Consider the following 18,564-nt stretch of genomic DNA (forward strand, 5'->3'; position numbering starts at 1 on the left):
TAAAGGAGGAGCAAAGGCACATGGGCCTTTGCAGGAAGCAACTGTTGTTTGTGTTGGCTGGTTTCAATACTGCAGCTCTGTTTTGACTCTGTGCTCTGTGTGGCCTTGCAAAGCTAATTTCCAATTAGGTCTTGGCAGCGTGTCAAGGGAGATAAAGGTGGGTGCTTATCAGCCTTATCCCGAAGAACTGTGGCAGACTATTTGGTTGTGTGAATGAACAGGCTCTGAATGAGCAGAATTCACAACTGTTGAAATAAAAAGAAGGTTTTGGGGACTCATTGTGTCCTTTTACTGTATCAGGAAGCCTAGGTCAGAACAGCCAGCTTCCAACAAAGTCAACGGGGAAAGCAAGATTCACTTAATAGTTGCAATGGTTCCTTTAACTGCAATGATTGGCTTAACAACTATGGCAAAAAAAAGGTCATAAAATCAGCCATGACTCACTTAACAACCATAAATTCTGGTTCCCAACTGCGGTCATAGCTTAAGGACTACCTGTACCTCTTCTTCCAGAAAGGACATACCGCTTTTTGCACAGCTGTTTCAAGTGACTGCCTAATGTCACGAGATATGGGCAAATCAGATGAAAGGGATGAGTAATTTGTACAATAGGGGTGGAGCATTTTAACAACCAATGGCAGCATTTCCACTGGAGCTGAGGAACAGATGGCTACCCATTGGCAGAAACATCTCTCTTATCTTGCATTCTAATTTCCTGGGATGTTTCCCTAGTTCCTCCTCTGGCCTAAGCAATGGGGTGTCTTGCCAGTGTCCCTCCATCATCATTAGCTGCTCAAAAACCATCCCTCTTTTTTTCCATCACATTAAATATGAGCACAGCAGTGAATCAGAGCAGGAGCAGACAATCTGATTGTAACCTTAGTTTGTCTCCATCTTCTAAACCAGGGGTCAGCAACCTGTGGCTCTGGAGCCGCATGTGGCTCTTTCACCCCTCTGCTACGGCTCACAACCTCTGCTACGGCTCACAAAAATATGTGTCACAATTGCCAATGCACGACACCCGCCGGCACGCGATTTATTGAGCCTTTCAACCCCCAGTAGGCCAACCATGGGTAAATCCAAGAAAAGAAAAGTTTCAGAAGAAAACAGAACGTTTAATTCAACTACATATGCTAGTTTTGTGGCCACTCAAGAAACAGTCAGACATGGGAAGGGTTTTGTGGCTCACGGTTAGTGGTGGGTTGCTCCCGGTTTGGTCCGGTTCTATAGAACCGGTAGTAAAACCAGCGAGAAGCTCCGGTCACCCGCCATGACATCATCATGGGTGATCTGCGCATGCACAGAAGCTTCTGTGCATGTGCAGAAGTGCGAGTGAGTGAAGCAAGCGTGCTCGCGCTCCCGTTGTGAACCGGTAGTAAAAGGTAAGTGGAACCCACCCCTGCTCATGGTGTTTTCTTTTCTGTGGGAAACGGGTCCAAATGGCTGTTTGAGCAGACCCCTGTTCTAGACAGTTAGAAGGCATGCTAATTGGTTCCATGGAAGACTAGAACACAGTTATGAGTGGAAGATTTTAAGCAGTCTTTTTCAACCTTGGCAACTTGAAGATGGCTGGACTTTAACTCCCGGAATTCTCCAGCCAGCTTGTTGGCTAGAGAATTCTGGGAGTTGAAGTCCACCCATCTTCAAATTGTCAAGGCTGAGAAACACTGATCTGAGACCAATGGCTTCTGGCCTTTTGGGAAAAGATGACTGACTAAGATAGATTGGTATCCTCCCTCCAAGCCAGCAACCAGAGAATAGACCAGGAAGATACAGAATAAGGAGAAGGAGCCATAGAATTGCCAAACAATTAGTAAACTTCAAAGGACAGTAGGTTTGTTTAATACTGTATAATAACCTTTTGCTATATGTGGTTTTCTAATGCAGTGTTTTTATTTTAGTTCCCACGAATCTCCCGACATCTGCGTGCCCTCCTTGGAGTAGGGTAAGATAATTTTATGGTGTTTTCTTCCCCCCTCCTTTTTTTACTTTAACATTTATATTGGGTTATAAGATAAAATAAGATACAAAATATGAAAGTAAATAAGAAAACGAGGCGGGGGGAGGAAGAGGGGGAAGAGAAGGATAAGAGAAAAAGAAACATTGACTTCCAGCTCTCTCTGTTGCAGTAAAATAAGGCATTAACATCAAATCACAACTTTTTGTTTTTTCATAATAATATGAACAAGCTCTATCAATCTAATCGGTAAAACCCAAGATCAAAGTTTCATTCTTTTCCACTTCAAGCACAAAGTTGAGAAGCGGTCTCCATGTGAAAATGAAAGTACTTGTATTCTTTTCTTTAATCAAAATAGTCAATTTTGCCATTTCAGCCAACTTCATCAACTTCTTATGGTGTTTTCTTCCTTAAATGGGTGTTGTTCCCGCAATATCAGCCTTTGGATTTTACTGTGTGCCATCAATCAGTCTCACCTCTTAACAACCACACGCTTAGGTTTCTCCAGGATGCAATACCAACCTATGCAGTAGGGTACTGTTATGCTAGTAGGAAAGACCTTTTATAACAGTATTTATAGTAGAAGTTATTCAGGAAAAGTAGAAGTAATATAAGAAAGGAAATTTTTATTTTTAAAGCTGGTTGTTGTCCCTGCATATGTGCATATTTTATACCTTTTCATTTAGCTATACTATATTTCATATAACTGCAGTTTTACATATATGGGTTTCAGGGGTGGGTTCTACTTACCTTTACTACTGGTTCGCAGCAGGGCCACACACGTGTGCTCGCTTCGCTCACGCAGAAGCTTCTGCACATGTGCAGAAGCGTTTTGATGACATCAGGGTCGGTGGGCGGAGCCTCCTGCCGGTTTTACTACCGGTTCTATAGAACCAGTGCGAACTGGGGGCAACCCACCACTGATGGGTATGTGTGAATATGTATGTCCATTAGGACTCTCCCAGAGAAAAGAAAGTAATGCCTTCCTGAAATGAAAACTTGAGAAAGAATAGCAGTATAGCAGATCTAGACTCAATATTTTCCAAACTGCTGCCAAAGCATCAGTTTAGTTGAGATTTGCTTAAACTGGTTTACAGCAGGGACATGCATAGGGCAGGAACAGCATAATAAATCTGGGACAGGGTGCCTTGCTCTAAGACAGGGGTGTCAAACTCAGGGGCCAGATGGGGCCCTCAGAGTGCTTGGATCTGGCCTGCGGGTCCGCCCTGGAAACAGCAAAGGACCAGCCTGCGGTGCCTCTGACAGAAAAAACAGAGCTTGTGAGGGCTGTGGGCAGCCCTCATGAGCTCCATTTTCACTAGCAGAGGGTTGCAGGGGGCCATTGCAGCCAGAAATGGAGCTTGGGAGCCCGTTTTCGCTGGCAGAGCGCTCGGGCCCCCACAGGCACCACAGACTTGAGTGACGTCAAGATGGCCATGCCTATCCTGGCCACACACACCCCTGCCCCCCCCACCCCAAGATCAAACACAACCATGATGCGGCCCTCAATGAAACCGAGTTTGACACCCCTGCTCTAAAAAAGTTATCTTTGGGTTATTAATATAAACATTTAAACTTTGAAAAGTAGTCATGCTACATTCTCTCCAGCAGAGGACAGCATTACATTGGCCACCGTACTGCATTTCACAGAAGTTGGACATAGGAAAATATTTTAATTTGAATGATTTGGAATAATCTTTGGATTTACATATGACAATAACTGACATGCTGAAACTGAAAGAGACATGTTCCAGAATTCCTAGGGGCTGGGTTCAAGAACTTGTTTCAGTGGCCTGAAGGAGTTTCAATGTCATTTGTATATTTATTGTGGAGAAGCAAACAAGGATATGAAATGCAGTTAAATCAGGGGTGAAATGCTCCCGGTTCGGACCAGATTGCCCGATCCAATAGCGATAGTGGCGGGTGGTTTGGAGCAAAAATCCCTGCCCCCCCCATGTCCAGCTGAGCCGCGCAATCATCAGAGGCTTTTTTTCTTAATTTTTAAAAGCATTTTTTCTACAACCTCTTTGGCCGAAAAAATGCTTTTAAAAGTAAAAAAAAAAGCCTCTGACGATCCTCTGGGATCATCAGAGGCTTTTAAAAACATTTTTTCTACAACCTCTTTGGCCGGAGAGGTTGTAGAAAAAATGTTTTTAAAAGAAAAAAAAGCCTCTGATGATCAGGCAACTCAACTAGGATCGTCAGAGGCTTTTAAAAGCATTTTTTACAACCTCTTTGGCTGAAGAGGTTGTAGAAAAATGGTTTTAAAAGTAAAAAAAAAAAAAAAAGTTGGTCACACCCATTCAGTCACATTACCCCCCACCACGACACTCCCACAGAACCGGTAGTAATGAATTTTACATTTCAGCACTGAGTTAAATCCTGACTGCATCATGAATGCCTTTCAAATGGGTTGGGACAGCAACCTTCAAACAATCTTTCCTAGCAATTCCAAAATCAGTTAAAATGATCTTGTGCTGTCCTTATTTTCTTCAGATTTATTTAGACTTCAAGACACTGTTGAGATAGGCATGTTTACATTCTGTGCATTACAGAACCACATCCTTGTGGTCACATGATCAAAATTTGGGCACTTTACAATGCAGGCATTTTACAATGATTCCAGCACCCCGTGGTCACTTATGACCATCCCAGGGGGCTTCCAACAAGCAAAGTCAAATAGGGAAGCTGGATTTGCTTAACAACTGCAAAATAATTTGTTTAATGGCCATTGCAAAAAAGGTCATAAAATCGAGCGGTGAATCATTTAACAATCACATGGAATTTCCAGTCCCACTTGTTATTGTAAGCTGAATACAACTTCTTCTGTGCATTAAGACCATGAAAATGCTAGTTACCTATAGGTCTGTCAATTTTGTATTTAATTGTGGTGTGATTTAGGGCAGGGGTCCCCAACCTCCAGTCCATGGACCAGCACTGGTTCACGGCATGCCAGAAACTGGGCCACACAAACAAACGAAGTGGGATGCAGGCAGTACACGAAACCACACCCCCTCCAGTCCACAGAAAAACCACTCTCCATGGAACCAATCCCTGGTGCCCAATAGGGTGAGGGCTGCTGAATTAGGGGATGGGACAAACCATTAAAATCCCTTCCAGTGAGAATTGATCACCTGCTTACTCACAAAGCAACAATTTGTTGAACGGTTGGTGCACAAGTTCAGAGGAGGGTGGCAAAGATGCAGGGATTTCAAGACATAATCTACTATGCAAGGACAATGGGGAAACTTAATTTGAAGAAGAGGAGACTGAGGTAGATAGGATCTCACTGCTCAGGTACACAGAAATATATTGTTGGGAAAATGGTCACTGCCAAGGAGACTAGGACCAGAAATGATAGGTATAAATTACAGCTATCTAGATTTCATTTCAATATAAGAAAATAATTCCTAAATAGAAGAAATAGAAGAAGAATAGCAGTCTGAGTAAGCTGGACAAGATAATTTGGTTGGTTTTTTTTATATATTGTAGAGTTGAATGAGATTATATGAATGAGAGCATATGCACCAAGACAAATTCCTTGTGTGTCCAATCACACTTGGTCAATAAAAAATTCTATTCTATTCTATTCTATTCTATTCTATTCTATTCTATTCTATTCTATTCTATTCTATTCTATTCTATTCTATTCTATTCTATTCTATTCTATTCTATTCTTCTATTCTATTCTGTTTATGGTCTCTTCCAATTACACAGTTTTATGATTCTATGGCATAACTATTTTGTTGATCTTTTTTAGTATGCTAATGTTGATTTTCATGATTTCTGCAAATTCTAGATCAGTCAAAAACCACTGGAAGAACAATGTGGATCGGATGGTGAGTCAGCTAGTCACTTGGCCAAAGATTCTAATTCTGTAAATATTTCCCAACCAGAACAAACAAAAGAGCTGTTTCTTTTTAAATGAATGCAGCCCTGGGTTTATTTTTGTACTTTTCAATACTGTGCAGAAAGAATAGAAAAGAATAGTTAGCAAAGCCCCTTACACTACACAATCTTCCTATAGGGTTACCCCGTATATTATGGATTCTAGAGTTATAGCTGAAGCAAACTCCTTAATGGTTTTTGTATGGCACATCAGTATGCAGTTGAGACTGTTGTTATTTCCTGTAACACATGTCACCAGATAGCTTTAAAGTGGTCAAACATGATGACCTGATTGGCTTGGATGGTGAAATGGAGAAACACTATATGAAGTTTCTCAACTTCTTTTCCAGTCTTTCCTGAGCTTGCTTGCAAAGCAACAGTTTCATGGCTAAAGTAAATAGAATTAGTGAATAGGTGGGTTTTATTCTTAATGTACAAAAATGAGAAGACAGAGACACAAAGTCCTGCATTTCTTCTTATGCACTAGGACAATGATGGCTAACCTTTTTGCCGTCCCATACCAAAAGCAGGGGGAGCATGGGGGGGTCGTGCACGCGCGTGCCCACACCCATAATTCAATGCCCCCCGTGCCCCACCCAACCCTCTGCATGCGTGCGCAACCTCCTCGCAGTCCCCCCTTTTGGCATGCAATGGCATGGTGGGCCTGGTTGGCTCATTTTTCGCTCTCCCCAGGTCCAGAGGCTTTCTAGGAGCCTGGAGAGGGCGAAAACGGCCTTCTCCACCCCCCTGGAGGCCCTCCGGAGGCTGGAAACAGCCCATTTCCCGACTTCCGGTAGGCCCGGAAGGCCCAAAAATCAGCTGGCTGGTGCACACATGCATGCTGGAGCTGAGCTGGGACAACGCTCACATGCTCACACGTGCCATAGGTTCACCATCATGGCATTAGGACTTCCAGAATCCAATTTAATTGGCAGTAGCCACATATGTCCTGTGGGACATCAATTGTACTATATAGTAGGACAAGTTGAAGCTCAGGACTTAACCAAGCCTTCTACTTTTTTTATCAATATGATGTACATCAGGTATCTATAACAGAAAAATTGCCAAATTTGCACATGTGGGTGGGTGGGTGGGTGGGGGAAGGGAACTTCATAAAAATACATTGTCTTTTTATCAGTAAGCTTTCTGATTATTCATCAGATAGGGCAAAACCTATATTTGAATACCCAAAGAGATCAGGATCCATTCCTTTGACTGTGAAGAGTCCTCTTTCTCTGATCAGGTTTATTTCAATTCTAAGGACAAGATCCTAGATTAACTCTGAGAAAAACAGGGCTGCCTTAATGCCTGATGGGCAGTTGCCCATGGGCCTCACGAGCCGAGGGGCCCCATACTAATCTGTGTATGTTACCTCTTTAATGCACCTTGTATCATATAAATACAGCAATATATTTATTACATTTTACTGCATTTTTAAAGTTAATACTAACATGCAAATATGTTTAATTTTATCGACCATTTACATTTTTATTTCTCTGAGTAGTTGTCATAGGGGCTCCAGTACACTGCTTTGCCCTGGGCCCATTATGCTCTTAAGTTGGCCCTGATCCTAGACAATAGATATGCTATATGCTTCTGAAAGGGGTAGAAGAGTGGGGTAGGCTTCTTTAGCATTACCGCAAAATTAATCTGCACAAAGTTTAGGTTTGGTTGAGCTGCTGAGATTTATTTGTTCAGATCAAGGGTTGGTATGACCGCCAACTCTTTTAAAAATGCATTTGGCAGTACCCTCTGATACTGGGAGTGTCAGATAACATGCAGTTGGATAAAAGATGCTTGTTAAACATTCACAGCATTTGCTGGTAGTTATTATCTGAGATTATTATTATCTCAGATAATAGTTATGAGATAACATAATATTTACGCTATGACCTTGTGCCTATTTTGGAATTAGGGCCATTTTTCCTTTGTTAATTAAACTAGAGTTCACATTTGAAATCTTGAAATGATCCTGCAAACAGTCTTGAGAGACTACATATTTAATTTTGTTTTTTTGAGAAGTTAGAGTGTAAGGCCTGATTTGATGGGAAGAAAAGATATTTTATCCCAAAGCGAACTGATGTAAGGTATTAGCTGGATAAAACAGAGATAGGTAAATCTCGGGGAAAAGAAATTAAAGAGATAGTCTCAAGGACCTTTCAGTGTCTCTGTGCTTGAAGTCTCTAACTGCTGCTTGTGGCACATGCTTAAGTCCGAAGCTTTCTTTAGCACTCAACAAATTTTTATCCTTAGTTTTGAGAGCTAGAAACTTCAGTGCTTTTCTTTTTTAACATTCTACTCTAACTTGCAAGAATCCTACAGGGAAGCCAATGCTTCTCTATCTTTATGGGAGAGAACATTGTCTGCAATCTTGAAGGAAGCTCTGGTTTGTTCCCATCCTTAAGATACATTCTTTGGATTCAGGCACCCTGAACAATTATTGCCCTGATCCCAATCTCCCCTTGTGGGAGAAGTTGTTGAGAAGAGGGATGCAAATCACCTAGAGAATGCACTAACCCAGGGGTCAGCAACCTGCAGCTCTGGAGCCGCATGTGGCTCTTTCACCTCTTTGCTACAGCTCTCTGTCACTCAAAATGTACGTCACAACTGCCAATATTCAACACCCGCTGGCACACAATTTATTGAGCTTTTCAACCCCCGGTAGGTCAACCATGGATAAATCCAAGAAAAGAAAAGTTTCAAAAGAAAACAGAACGTTTACTTCAACTACATATGCTAGTTTTGTGGCCGCTCAGGAAATAGTCAGACATGGGAAGGGTTTTGTGGCTCCCGGTGTTTTCTTTTCTGTGGGAAACAGGTCCAGTGTTTAAGTATTTAAGGTTGCAGTCCCCTGCCCTACCCAATGGGTTATCTGATTTCCTTTCCATTAGTTGTTGGCCATAGGAGGAAACTGCCTCAGTTGTGTTGGTAGATGGGTATTGAAATGACTGTACTCCTAGGGACAATCAACACCTGACAGATTTCAAGATCATCAACCATGGTAACCCTTCTGAACTGCCTGTGAAGTTTGGAATTAGAAGTATTATTTTGCAGGGGTTCTTTTTCCTGAGTGGACATTTCCAGTCAATTGTAGGAAGGAAAAAGATGTCAGCGTCTCACCGCTGACATAGAAAGGAAGATAAGCCCTGGACTTTTGCCTGCTAAATCCCTTTGAAGCTCGGTCTCCGTGGAAATGAAGGGGGGGGGACATTCCTGTGAAATGACGAGACAAGAAGTCAGGAGAATGACTTGGAAGATAGCCAATGAGAAGCAGAGAATTGGGGATCGGAAAGGGAGGGATTGCGGGGCAAAAGGTCAGTCTTGTCCGCACGAGTCATGATCCGGTTGCTATACTCGAATAAAGAGAAGATTTCCTTAAAGATTGGCAGTTTGGAAATTCATTTATTTTGCGATAGCATCGAAGTCTGACAAAAGAGATTGATCCAGCAACTATTTATTTGTGCCCAAGTTATGAGTAGCTGCCCCTATTATTTAATACCTACATCAGGGGTGTCAAACTTACGACCCACGGGCCGGATGCATCACATGCATTTTTCTGGCATTTCCATGGAAGTCTTGATCTAGTGCCTAGAACAGTGTTTCTCAACCTTGGCAACTTGAAGATGAATGGACTTCAACTCCCAGAATTCCCCAGCCAGCATAGCATAGCTGGCTGGGGAATTCTGGGAGTTGAAGTCCACTCATCTTCAAATTACCAAGGTTGAGAAACATTGGCCTAGAAGCTATAGGAGCTAGATGGGATAAAGGAGGCTGAAATTGAACACCTTGATCACTTTTTGCTGCTACTAGCATTATGCTCTTATACACCACCCGTTTTATTTTCTTTCTTTCCAGGCTTACCGTGATGAATTCATTGCAGAATGGAGAAAGTTGAAGCTGGATGTCGTGCTTTGTCCTGCCTTGGGCCCAGCCTTTAATCTAGGATATGCTGGCAAACTATTTGGTATCAAACCATACTTCCATTTTCACTTTCTCTATGTACCTTGTTCTTTTGCCTGTCCTAAGAAGGGTTAGATACTAGGGGTATGAAAAAAAACATCCCTGCAAGGTGGACTGCCCCTTCTTTTTGAACTCTGACATCATTCTTTTGATCACTCCAGCTCCTGAATTGATTGGGAGGAGGGCACTGTCAGATGAGGCCCCAGATGCCAGTAAACCGAATTTCAGTCAAATCAAATTCAAAACAGTTTGAAACTGTTCTTAGAGTTATATGATAAAATAATGCAAGTCAAGCATCTGGCACAGTGGTGGGATTCAATTTTTTTAATAACCGGTTCTGTGGGCATGGCTTAGTTGGGAGTGTGGCTTGTGGTCATGTGACTGGGTGGGCGTGGCTAGCTGGTCATGTGACTGGGTGGGCGTGGTTAGCTGGTCATGTGACTGGGTGGGTGTGGGTATGTGCATAGGGACTACTCAGAGGGCTGAAAAAAGTCATTTCTGACTGGTCCTCGCACTTATGACCGGTCTCGCACTTATGACCATCCTCACATTTATGCCCGTTACGGTATTCTTAACAACCATTTCACCACTACTTGTCTTCACCACGGTGACAAGATAGGGCGCAAAACGTAAAATGTGAGGACAGTCATAAGTTCGAGGACTGGTCAAAAGTGCGAGGACTGGTCAAAAATAACTTTTTCAGCCCTCTGAGTAGTCCATATGCACAAAAGGATACAGCAATAGAGAGGGAAGAAGGAAGGAGAGAGAGGGAAGGAAGAGAAGGGAGGAAGGAAGGGAAGGGAAATTAGAATAGGAGTGAGGGTAAGAGAGGGAGGAAGAGAGGAGGAGAAGGAGAAAGGAAGAGGAAGTAGGGAGGAGAAGAAGAGGGGGGGAAGAGAAAGTAAGAAGGAAAGAAAAGAGAGAAGTGGTAGGTTTGAGGAGAAAGATTGCTGTACAATAAAAAGGATGAAAGGAAAGAAAGCCAACCCTAAACAAATATAAAGATATTAAGATAAAGAATGAATTGTTAAATTTTAAAGAATAAAAGAGAACAAATATGAAAAAATAGCAATAATTAGAAACACACATACAAACATACAATGTATTTTCTTTGAACAGAGTACTTGGCCGGTTCACAAATTTAAACAGTGTTTAGTCATTTCAATTAAATTTACAATTTCTATATTTCCTTTTTGCCATATTTATTCCTCATCTATTTTTTTAAAGAACCAATATTACCCTTCATCCTCATCTCTAATCTTAATCAAATTCAATTTTTCCCTTCTATTCTATATTATACCCCTTCCCATTGTCATCTATTTTTATATCCATCCTCACATTGGTTAATTATGTAATATTACAGTTGTTTAATACAAATTCAACATTTTAATATAAATCAATTAGTTGTATAACTATCTTTTTTGTATATTAATCAATATGAACATGAATATTCCAATTATTTCCATGCAATCCAATTTCTTACAAATCAAATTAGTTTTTCCAGCATAGCTAGGGGAAAAAAAAACTGCTCCAGTACTCTTTGCAGTTAGCAACAGAGCCCTGTGCAAAACAGTTGAGAGCAAATCAGCTGAGAGTCGGGAGGCCGATCTAATCAACTTGTGCTAATTAACCTATGCTGAAGCTGAAAGGGGCTGTTTTTTCTTGCTGTTTGCTTGCAAGGAGGTAACTGCTGCGAGGCACAGGCCAAAGGGTGTGGGCCACCCTCCTTGCCACTTAGCCCCCCCTGTAACCCCCTTTTGCCTCTAGTGCCCCCCTGCCGCCCCCCTTGCCTCTTACCACCCCCCGCAAGGCATGATACCGCCCACTTTGGCAACCACCAGCTTAACTACTTAACAACCGGTTCTACCGAAGTAGAATCCCACCAGTGGGTCTACCCATTTATTTTTGCAGGCATCGGTCTACTCATTTGTTTTCTTTTAACACTGATCAGCTGTAGGGCGGCCCCTTGAAGCCCCGCGGAAGCTGTGAGGCCAATAAAATTACAAAAAAACACCGAACCGTTTGTTAAATTGCTGGCTCGCTGACCCCTTGCCCACCACTATTTATTGGCAATAAATAGTGGTGTGGAGGGGCGGGGCAAGGGGCGGGGCAAGCCAGCAATTTAACAAACGATTCGGCCGAACCACCTAGAACCGGCAGAATCCCACCACTGATCTGGCAGCCCTGACATTTCAGGCTCATTTCCTTATTCCTCAAAAAAAAATTTTCTCCGCAAGCACCAGATCTTTTCCCACACTTGTAAATTGCTCCAATTTGCTCACCAGAAAGCTATTACCCTGAAACATAGCTCTCTTTGTTACTGTATTCGTGTAGTTATATAGCAGTTGTGGATCTCAACTCTGATAAGAAAGAAAATGGTTCTGAAAACGTTATGTTTTCATCCTCCCTCGTTCAGAACAAGCTACAAATGATGCTGGCAACTCTTGAACACATATTCAACATATTTTATTTGCTGGTTTTCTCATAAAAGCCAAAGCCTCCCACTCCTCGGGCAAATGCATCACTGCCAGCATATTATGTTGGCGCTGTTGGCATCCACCCCATATGGCTTGTGGAGGATGGAACTGAGTAGCATCTGTGGGCTGCAGAATGGATTGTACTGTTACGCTATTAATATGTTACAATCACAACACAATGGCCTGATCCTGTTGAGAAATAAATAACTTGTATATGGCATCTTTTCTAGTGGCTACTACTTATACCCATCTATATAATGTCTTGAATTTTCCTGCTGGAGTTGTACCAGTCACAACAGTTACACAAGCAGATGAAGAGGCACTGAAGAATTACAAAGGGCTCTATGGAGACTTCTGGGATACGAGAATGAAGGAGGTTAGTTAACAGCAAGAAATGCAATTGCCATATATGGGAGTCAAGGTATTGCCGAAATCTTCCCTTTGTGGTACAAAACTTTAGCAGAATGGATCCTTCGTGGCTGCTCCCCTGAAACTGGTGAAATTTGGTGACGGGTTTCCTTTGGAGAAATTTGAGGAACAGTATCTTGACAAAAATTCAAAGTTGCTTCGTTCCAGAATGGGCCGACTCACCATGACCAACTCCCTGCAGCCAACTCGCCATGGGACAACTTGCCATGCGACAATTTAGCAATTCAATTATTTAAAATAAATAAAAATATTTAAATTTTTGTCATGCACTTCATTCTCGATCTCCTTTTCCATCCTTTCTTTCAAGATTCTATTCTATCTTTTTTTTGATATTAGTGTAACACTTATCTTGCAGCGAGTAGTCCCACAGCAAGTTGGCCATGGCGAGTTGGCCATGGCAGGTTGGCGAATTGTGGTGAATTGTCATAGACCCACTTCGTTCATTGGCTGCATTGAGGTTGAGTTGGATCCCTGTTATTACTAAAGAAAACTGTACTTTAAGAATATTTTTTTCTGATTTGAGCATGAGTCTATTTAATTGAAATAGGTCCTACTGAGTTATAAAGGACTTTTATCTCCTTTAAGGGACTTTGAGCTATAACTTAGCATGATCCTATAAGATGTGAATCTGCCAAAAATATAGCTTTGAATAGGCTGGGAATTCTGGTGACTTCATTGACATGACAATATTGTTGGCAGTAATATTGTCAGACTGTATTTGCATTTGAGCCCTTTTTGCTATGGAAAATGCTCATTGGAGGAGAAGTTATGCCTTTATGGTATACCTCTAGCTCAGGCCTGTACAACTTTATTATCAGATTCAAATGATGTAATTATGTAAAGGTTGCTAAACTTTATTTAAAAGAATAATTGTTTCCATATTCACATTTTTTTCTTCTATTTTTCTGATTGATGATTGCAACAAAGATGCATCAATCAATCCAGTGGTGAAATTCAAATTTTTTTACTACCGGTTCTGTGGGCGTGGCTTGGTGGCAGGGCCGGATTTTCCTATAGGCTAACTAGGCTTCAGCCTAGGGCCTCAAGATCAAGAGGGGGCCTCAAGATCAAGAGGGGCCTACATTCAAATTGTTAGCAAAATTAAAATTACACTTTCACTATAGGTGAAAGGGCCTCATAAGTGGAATAGCCTAGGGCCTCTTTTCATCTAAATCCGGCCCTGCTTGGTGGACGTGGTGTGGCTTGGTGGGTGTGACTTGGTGGGCATGGCAGGGGAAGGATATTGCAAAATCTCCATTCCCACCCCACTCTGGGGCCAGCCAGAGGTGGTATTTGCCGGTTCTCCAAACTACTCAAAATTTCCGCTACCGGTTCTCTGAACTGCTCAAAATTTCCGCTACTGGTTCTCCAGAACCTGTCAGAACCTGCTGGATTTCACCCCTGAATCAATCCATCGATCCATTCATTCTTGGCAGCAATAATCAGTCAGCCACTTCCATTGCCTAGTTTGTTGTTGTTGCTGTTGTTGTTGTTACTTTCTAAGAGTTTCTGGTGGTAGATACTATAGATACTAATTCTGCCTTTTTTATGGTCAGCCAAGAGTGACTAGTAGCTGGCTATATAGTCTTGATCTTGCTGCAATATCTAGGTTAAAGAATTCTTTAGCATTGGGATCTATATTTTATGGGCAGCCCTATGTTGTACACCTCAAAATCCCTAATAGTCTAGCCCTTGTAAGCATGCATTCATGGTTCAGTGGTGGGTGCCAATGGTTTAGTGGTGGGTTTCAAATTTTTTTTTACTACCAGTTCTGTGGGCATGGCTTGGTGGGTGTGACATGGCTTGATGGGTGTGGCATGGTGGGCGTGGCAGGGGAAGGATACTGTAAAATCTCCATTCCCACCCCACTCCAAGGGAAGGTTACTGCAAAATCCCCATTTCCTCCAGATCAGCTGGGACTTGGGAGGCAGAGAATAGATGGGGACAGGCCCAGTCAGAATTTTTACTACCAGTTCTCCGAACTACTCAAAATTTCTGCTACTGGTTCTCCAGAACTGGTCAGAACCTGCTGAAACCCACTTCTGCAGTGGTTATGGATGGGTGTTGGATCAGTGACTCCCATTAGACAAAAGAAGGTACTTCTGCTTACTTTCTGCTAAATTTCAAGTCACATTGAATTCAAGGACTGATTTGCAGTCAAGAAGACTGATGAATACTTTGAGTAAAGTCTTACTGTTTGTGTTTCTCCTATAGGCTGTGAAAGATGCTGTGGGACTCCCCGTAGCAGTACAGTGCGTGGCCTTGCCATGGCAAGAAGAATTGTGTCTTCGGTTCATGAAAGAAGTGGAGAGAGTTTCCCGTGAGAGATGGGGAAAGAGAAAAATATGACTGTCAGAAAGAAGGCTGCAAGGAACGTTGACCTTTCTAAATAAACTTTATATTGATTTATGCAGGGTTAGCTCAGTTATATTTTCACCAATGTTCAGCAAGATAAGATATAGAGAGATTAGAAGATATGGTTTAGAAAGTAGAGAATTTTTGGTAATGTTTTGTAATTAGGGCTAAATAAAAGCATATGGACAACAAGATCTTTCAGACAGACCCCTTTGAATTATGCTATCACTTCAAAGGTATGATACAATTATTCTGTCACTCCTTCATCAACTATTGGCACTTTTGAGAAAGCTGTAAATGGGAAATGCTGGTGTCAGCAAATTCTGTACTGTAAAATTCTGTGATTGAGATAATTTGATTGTGCAATAAAAACCTGTTCGGTAAACCTGAACAGATGAATCTGGGACAATTTAAAATCAGTCCAGTGATCTAGGATGTCACTGTGGTAACTGATACCACCCAGTCCTTTGAATCCCAAAAATTATTTGCAAAATTGAAATGAATGTGTTAGTTCTATATGAAAAAAAACATTGCAAGATAGATTAATCTTCCAAAAGAATGAATGGAAAGTACACAGAAGGAAAGATCATCTGGAAGTTGCCTGAATCATGGTAAAAAGAATTATAATACAGGATGTCACAAACATTTATGGACGTATACTAAAGGAAGCTTGGAAAAGGATATTTGGTGAAGTGGTGAAATAAAAAAAAGGTTGTAGAAGGATGGAAAAAAGAATATAATGATATTAAAATGAATATAAAAGATAGATTCATGTGCATATAGAGAAAATACAGTTCCAAAAAATATAAGTCAAAGAGAATGAGGCATGGTTAAAATTACAGTGGTAGATAGAGAAATGCAGATTGATTCTCAAACCAAGCTGGAATTAAAATATTACTTTGGAAGTGGGTGAAGTGGACTACAGAAAAATAAGTGGAATTAAAAATGCTTGAAGGAGCATTTGGAAAATAGTGGTGTGTCAAAGAATGGAATTGAAACAAATAGTACTAGAATTAGTATTCAAGAAAAATATGGTGAAAAGCAAATCATAAATGCTGTGAAAATGGGTTTTTTTTAAAGGTAAGATTGCAAGGGTAACTCTGTATATGCTTAAATATAGTAGTAGTTTGCTAACTCTAATCCTTTATGGCTGTTCAACTTGTTTAATTTATTTAATAAATGTATATGCCACAACTTGTTTAATGTGTGTATAAAGACACACACATGCCTGACAATCGGAAGAGTGCCATTATTGTTCTCTAATACTGATAGTAAGACTGAAAGCAAAAATTATAGGGGGTTCGTTTAAGTGTCCCTGGATTGTGATTGAAAGAGGATCAGAGGTGACAATAGACACATTTTGGGAAATGCAATTTGGCTTTATGATGATCATGGAATACGCAGACCATATTTTTTGCTCTTTAGCGAGTCACTATGAAATGTATGAATATGAGGAAGTTTATTGGACATTTTGTTAACTTAGTTAAAGCATATAATAATAATGAGTACTAATTTATTACATTTACATGCTGCCTGACTCCCAAATGTTAAAACATTTAAAGACAAAAAACAATTGGAAAAACATGAAACGGCGCTAAAGACAAAAAAAACCACACAACTGCAAAGACTAAAGAACAAAGATGGCAACAAACAAACAAACCCAGAGGGAAACAGAAAGGAAGAAAGGAGCGTTAGTCATCCTTTCCAAAGATTCGGGTAATGATACACACGAAAGTCTTCAGAATTAGATGTCATGCATATCAGTGTCCTAATTTATCACACTCTCTCAAGGATTCTTGGCTAGTTTGAATGCAGCTCTGCATGTCTCTGAGAGCAATAACATCCAGTAGTGTTGGAGAGCTGAGTGCAGTTGTTCATTTTAGAGGCTGGAATTCTGCAGAGCTCCTGCTTCCACTTGGCTTCTGAGTTTCTGTTCTTCTAAAGGGAATGATGGTTTTGTGGCTTGGCAGATCCTCCTCAGTAGCCAAGATTTCATCAGTTTCCTACTGTCCTTCGGTAAGGGGTCAGCTGGGTGCAACGCACACGTTTGTCCTTCCTTTTCCTTTTTCCTTTTCTTTCTTTCACTTGAATGGAGATTCTTATTGTTGCAGGAGATGGAACCACCAGTCACTGACTTGTAATTTTTCTCTTTTTCAATAACACATTGCAAATGTGGATCACTGCCAAACTACTTCTGAGGGTTTTGAAACTAAAAAGCCTAAATGGTGTGAAGTGTCCCGCTGCCCCCCACCCGCCCGATTTGTTTCTCTTAAATGTTTCTCTCCCTGCCATTTGGAAGCTCAAAATTAAACACAGTTCCTTTGAAAGGAGAGACAATCAGCTTTTGTGGAGTATGCTGATTCATTTTCATTTCAGCATTCCTTCACCAGCACTGCCTTAACATTGGGAAAACCAACGCCTAGAAATATTTTTCTCCACCTCCAATATTTTTCTGATGTTGTGAAATAATGCCACATTTCCCAACTAGATAGTGGTAATTAAGGATCCTGGTTGATTTCTTAATGCACACAAGAGAAAGGCTGGTCTGAGCAAGCTAAAGAGAAACGGAGAAAAGGAGCATAAAAAAAGTAAGTGTGTAATTATCCTTCCCTACTTTTTGCAATCAAAAGGGGACAGGGGACAATAAAAGAACCACCTTATGCTTGTCCTTAACAGATTTTTGGTACAAACAAATGGGTTTGGCGCCCGTGCCTGCAGCACTGATAAGTGCTCAAATCAGGTATCTATAAAAGACTTTCCCATAAATGTTTAACCCAACTTTAGCCTTAGCACAGATTCACACACTCTGCTTGGCTCATTGTCAGTACGGGCAACTCCCTGTTTCTTGAGAGCAGAACAGATGACCTAGTCTTCCTCCCATTTCTAGCCCATTGTAAATGCACACCCCAACGTTGATTCAAAACTGCTGGCCTCCAACTTGACTTGCCTTAAGCTCTTTAGGGTTCTGTAGACAGTGTCCAGCATTTCATGTCCTTCTAGTAGAAGCCTCAGTTCTGATTGGCTACCCCAGTATTTCTCAACCTCAACAGTGTCTCTCAGAGCTTGCTGGCGGAGAAATTCTGGGAGTCAATGTCCACACATCTTAAAGATGTCAAGGTTGAGAAACACTAGGATACCGTGTCTGGCATGACTCCTCCTCTCCTCTCCTCCCCCCAATGGTTTGATAAGACTATCAGATTTTCCTAGCTTCCAGGCAACTATATTTTCTGCTGGCTAACAGTTAAAATTATAATTTGCAGCTGCTAGTCTGTGAAATCAATGAACTATCTTCAACCCTAAAGCTCATGTTCCAATTAAGCCTTACATTTCTCTTTGAGTATTCTTTTGAGTTCTGCCCAGGCTGGATAAAGCATGGTTCCCTTGCTTTCCTACTCTATTCCAGTGGTGGGTTGCTCCCGGTTCACACCAGTTCACAAGAACTGGTAGTAAAAGATTTTAGTAGTTCGGAGAACCAGTAATAACATTGGCTGGCCACAC

At 41.3% G+C, this 18,564-nt stretch overlaps 2 protein-coding genes across 2 annotated transcripts in view; both read left to right on the forward strand.

Moving 5' to 3' along the window:
- Nucleotides 1-16,260, forward strand: part of LOC117664338 (vitamin D3 hydroxylase-associated protein-like) — a 38,044-nt gene extending 21,784 nt beyond the window's left edge. Inside the window, exons 11-15 of the mRNA XM_060689901.2 lie at nucleotides 1,902-1,945; nucleotides 5,757-5,796; nucleotides 9,701-9,809; nucleotides 12,513-12,658; nucleotides 14,926-16,260. Coding sequence (XP_060545884.2) covers nucleotides 1,902-1,945; nucleotides 5,757-5,796; nucleotides 9,701-9,809; nucleotides 12,513-12,658; nucleotides 14,926-15,060 — 474 coding nt within the window. The 3' untranslated portion in view covers nucleotides 15,061-16,260. The remainder of the gene's footprint in view (nucleotides 1-1,901; nucleotides 1,946-5,756; nucleotides 5,797-9,700; nucleotides 9,810-12,512; nucleotides 12,659-14,925) is intronic.
- A 1,276-nt stretch (nucleotides 16,261-17,536) lies between these two features.
- Nucleotides 17,537-18,564, forward strand: part of LOC117664175 (vitamin D3 hydroxylase-associated protein-like) — a 38,153-nt gene continuing 37,125 nt past the window's right edge. The window contains exon 1 of the mRNA XM_034415005.3: nucleotides 17,537-17,654. The gene's annotated coding sequence lies outside the window, so the exon portion shown is untranslated. The remainder of the gene's footprint in view (nucleotides 17,655-18,564) is intronic.

The sequence above is a fragment of the Pantherophis guttatus genome, chromosome 3 (genome assembly GCF_059756535.1).
Source record: "Pantherophis guttatus breed Tessera chromosome 3, ASM5975653v1, whole genome shotgun sequence".
Taxonomy (NCBI): domain Eukaryota; kingdom Metazoa; phylum Chordata; class Lepidosauria; order Squamata; family Colubridae; genus Pantherophis; species Pantherophis guttatus.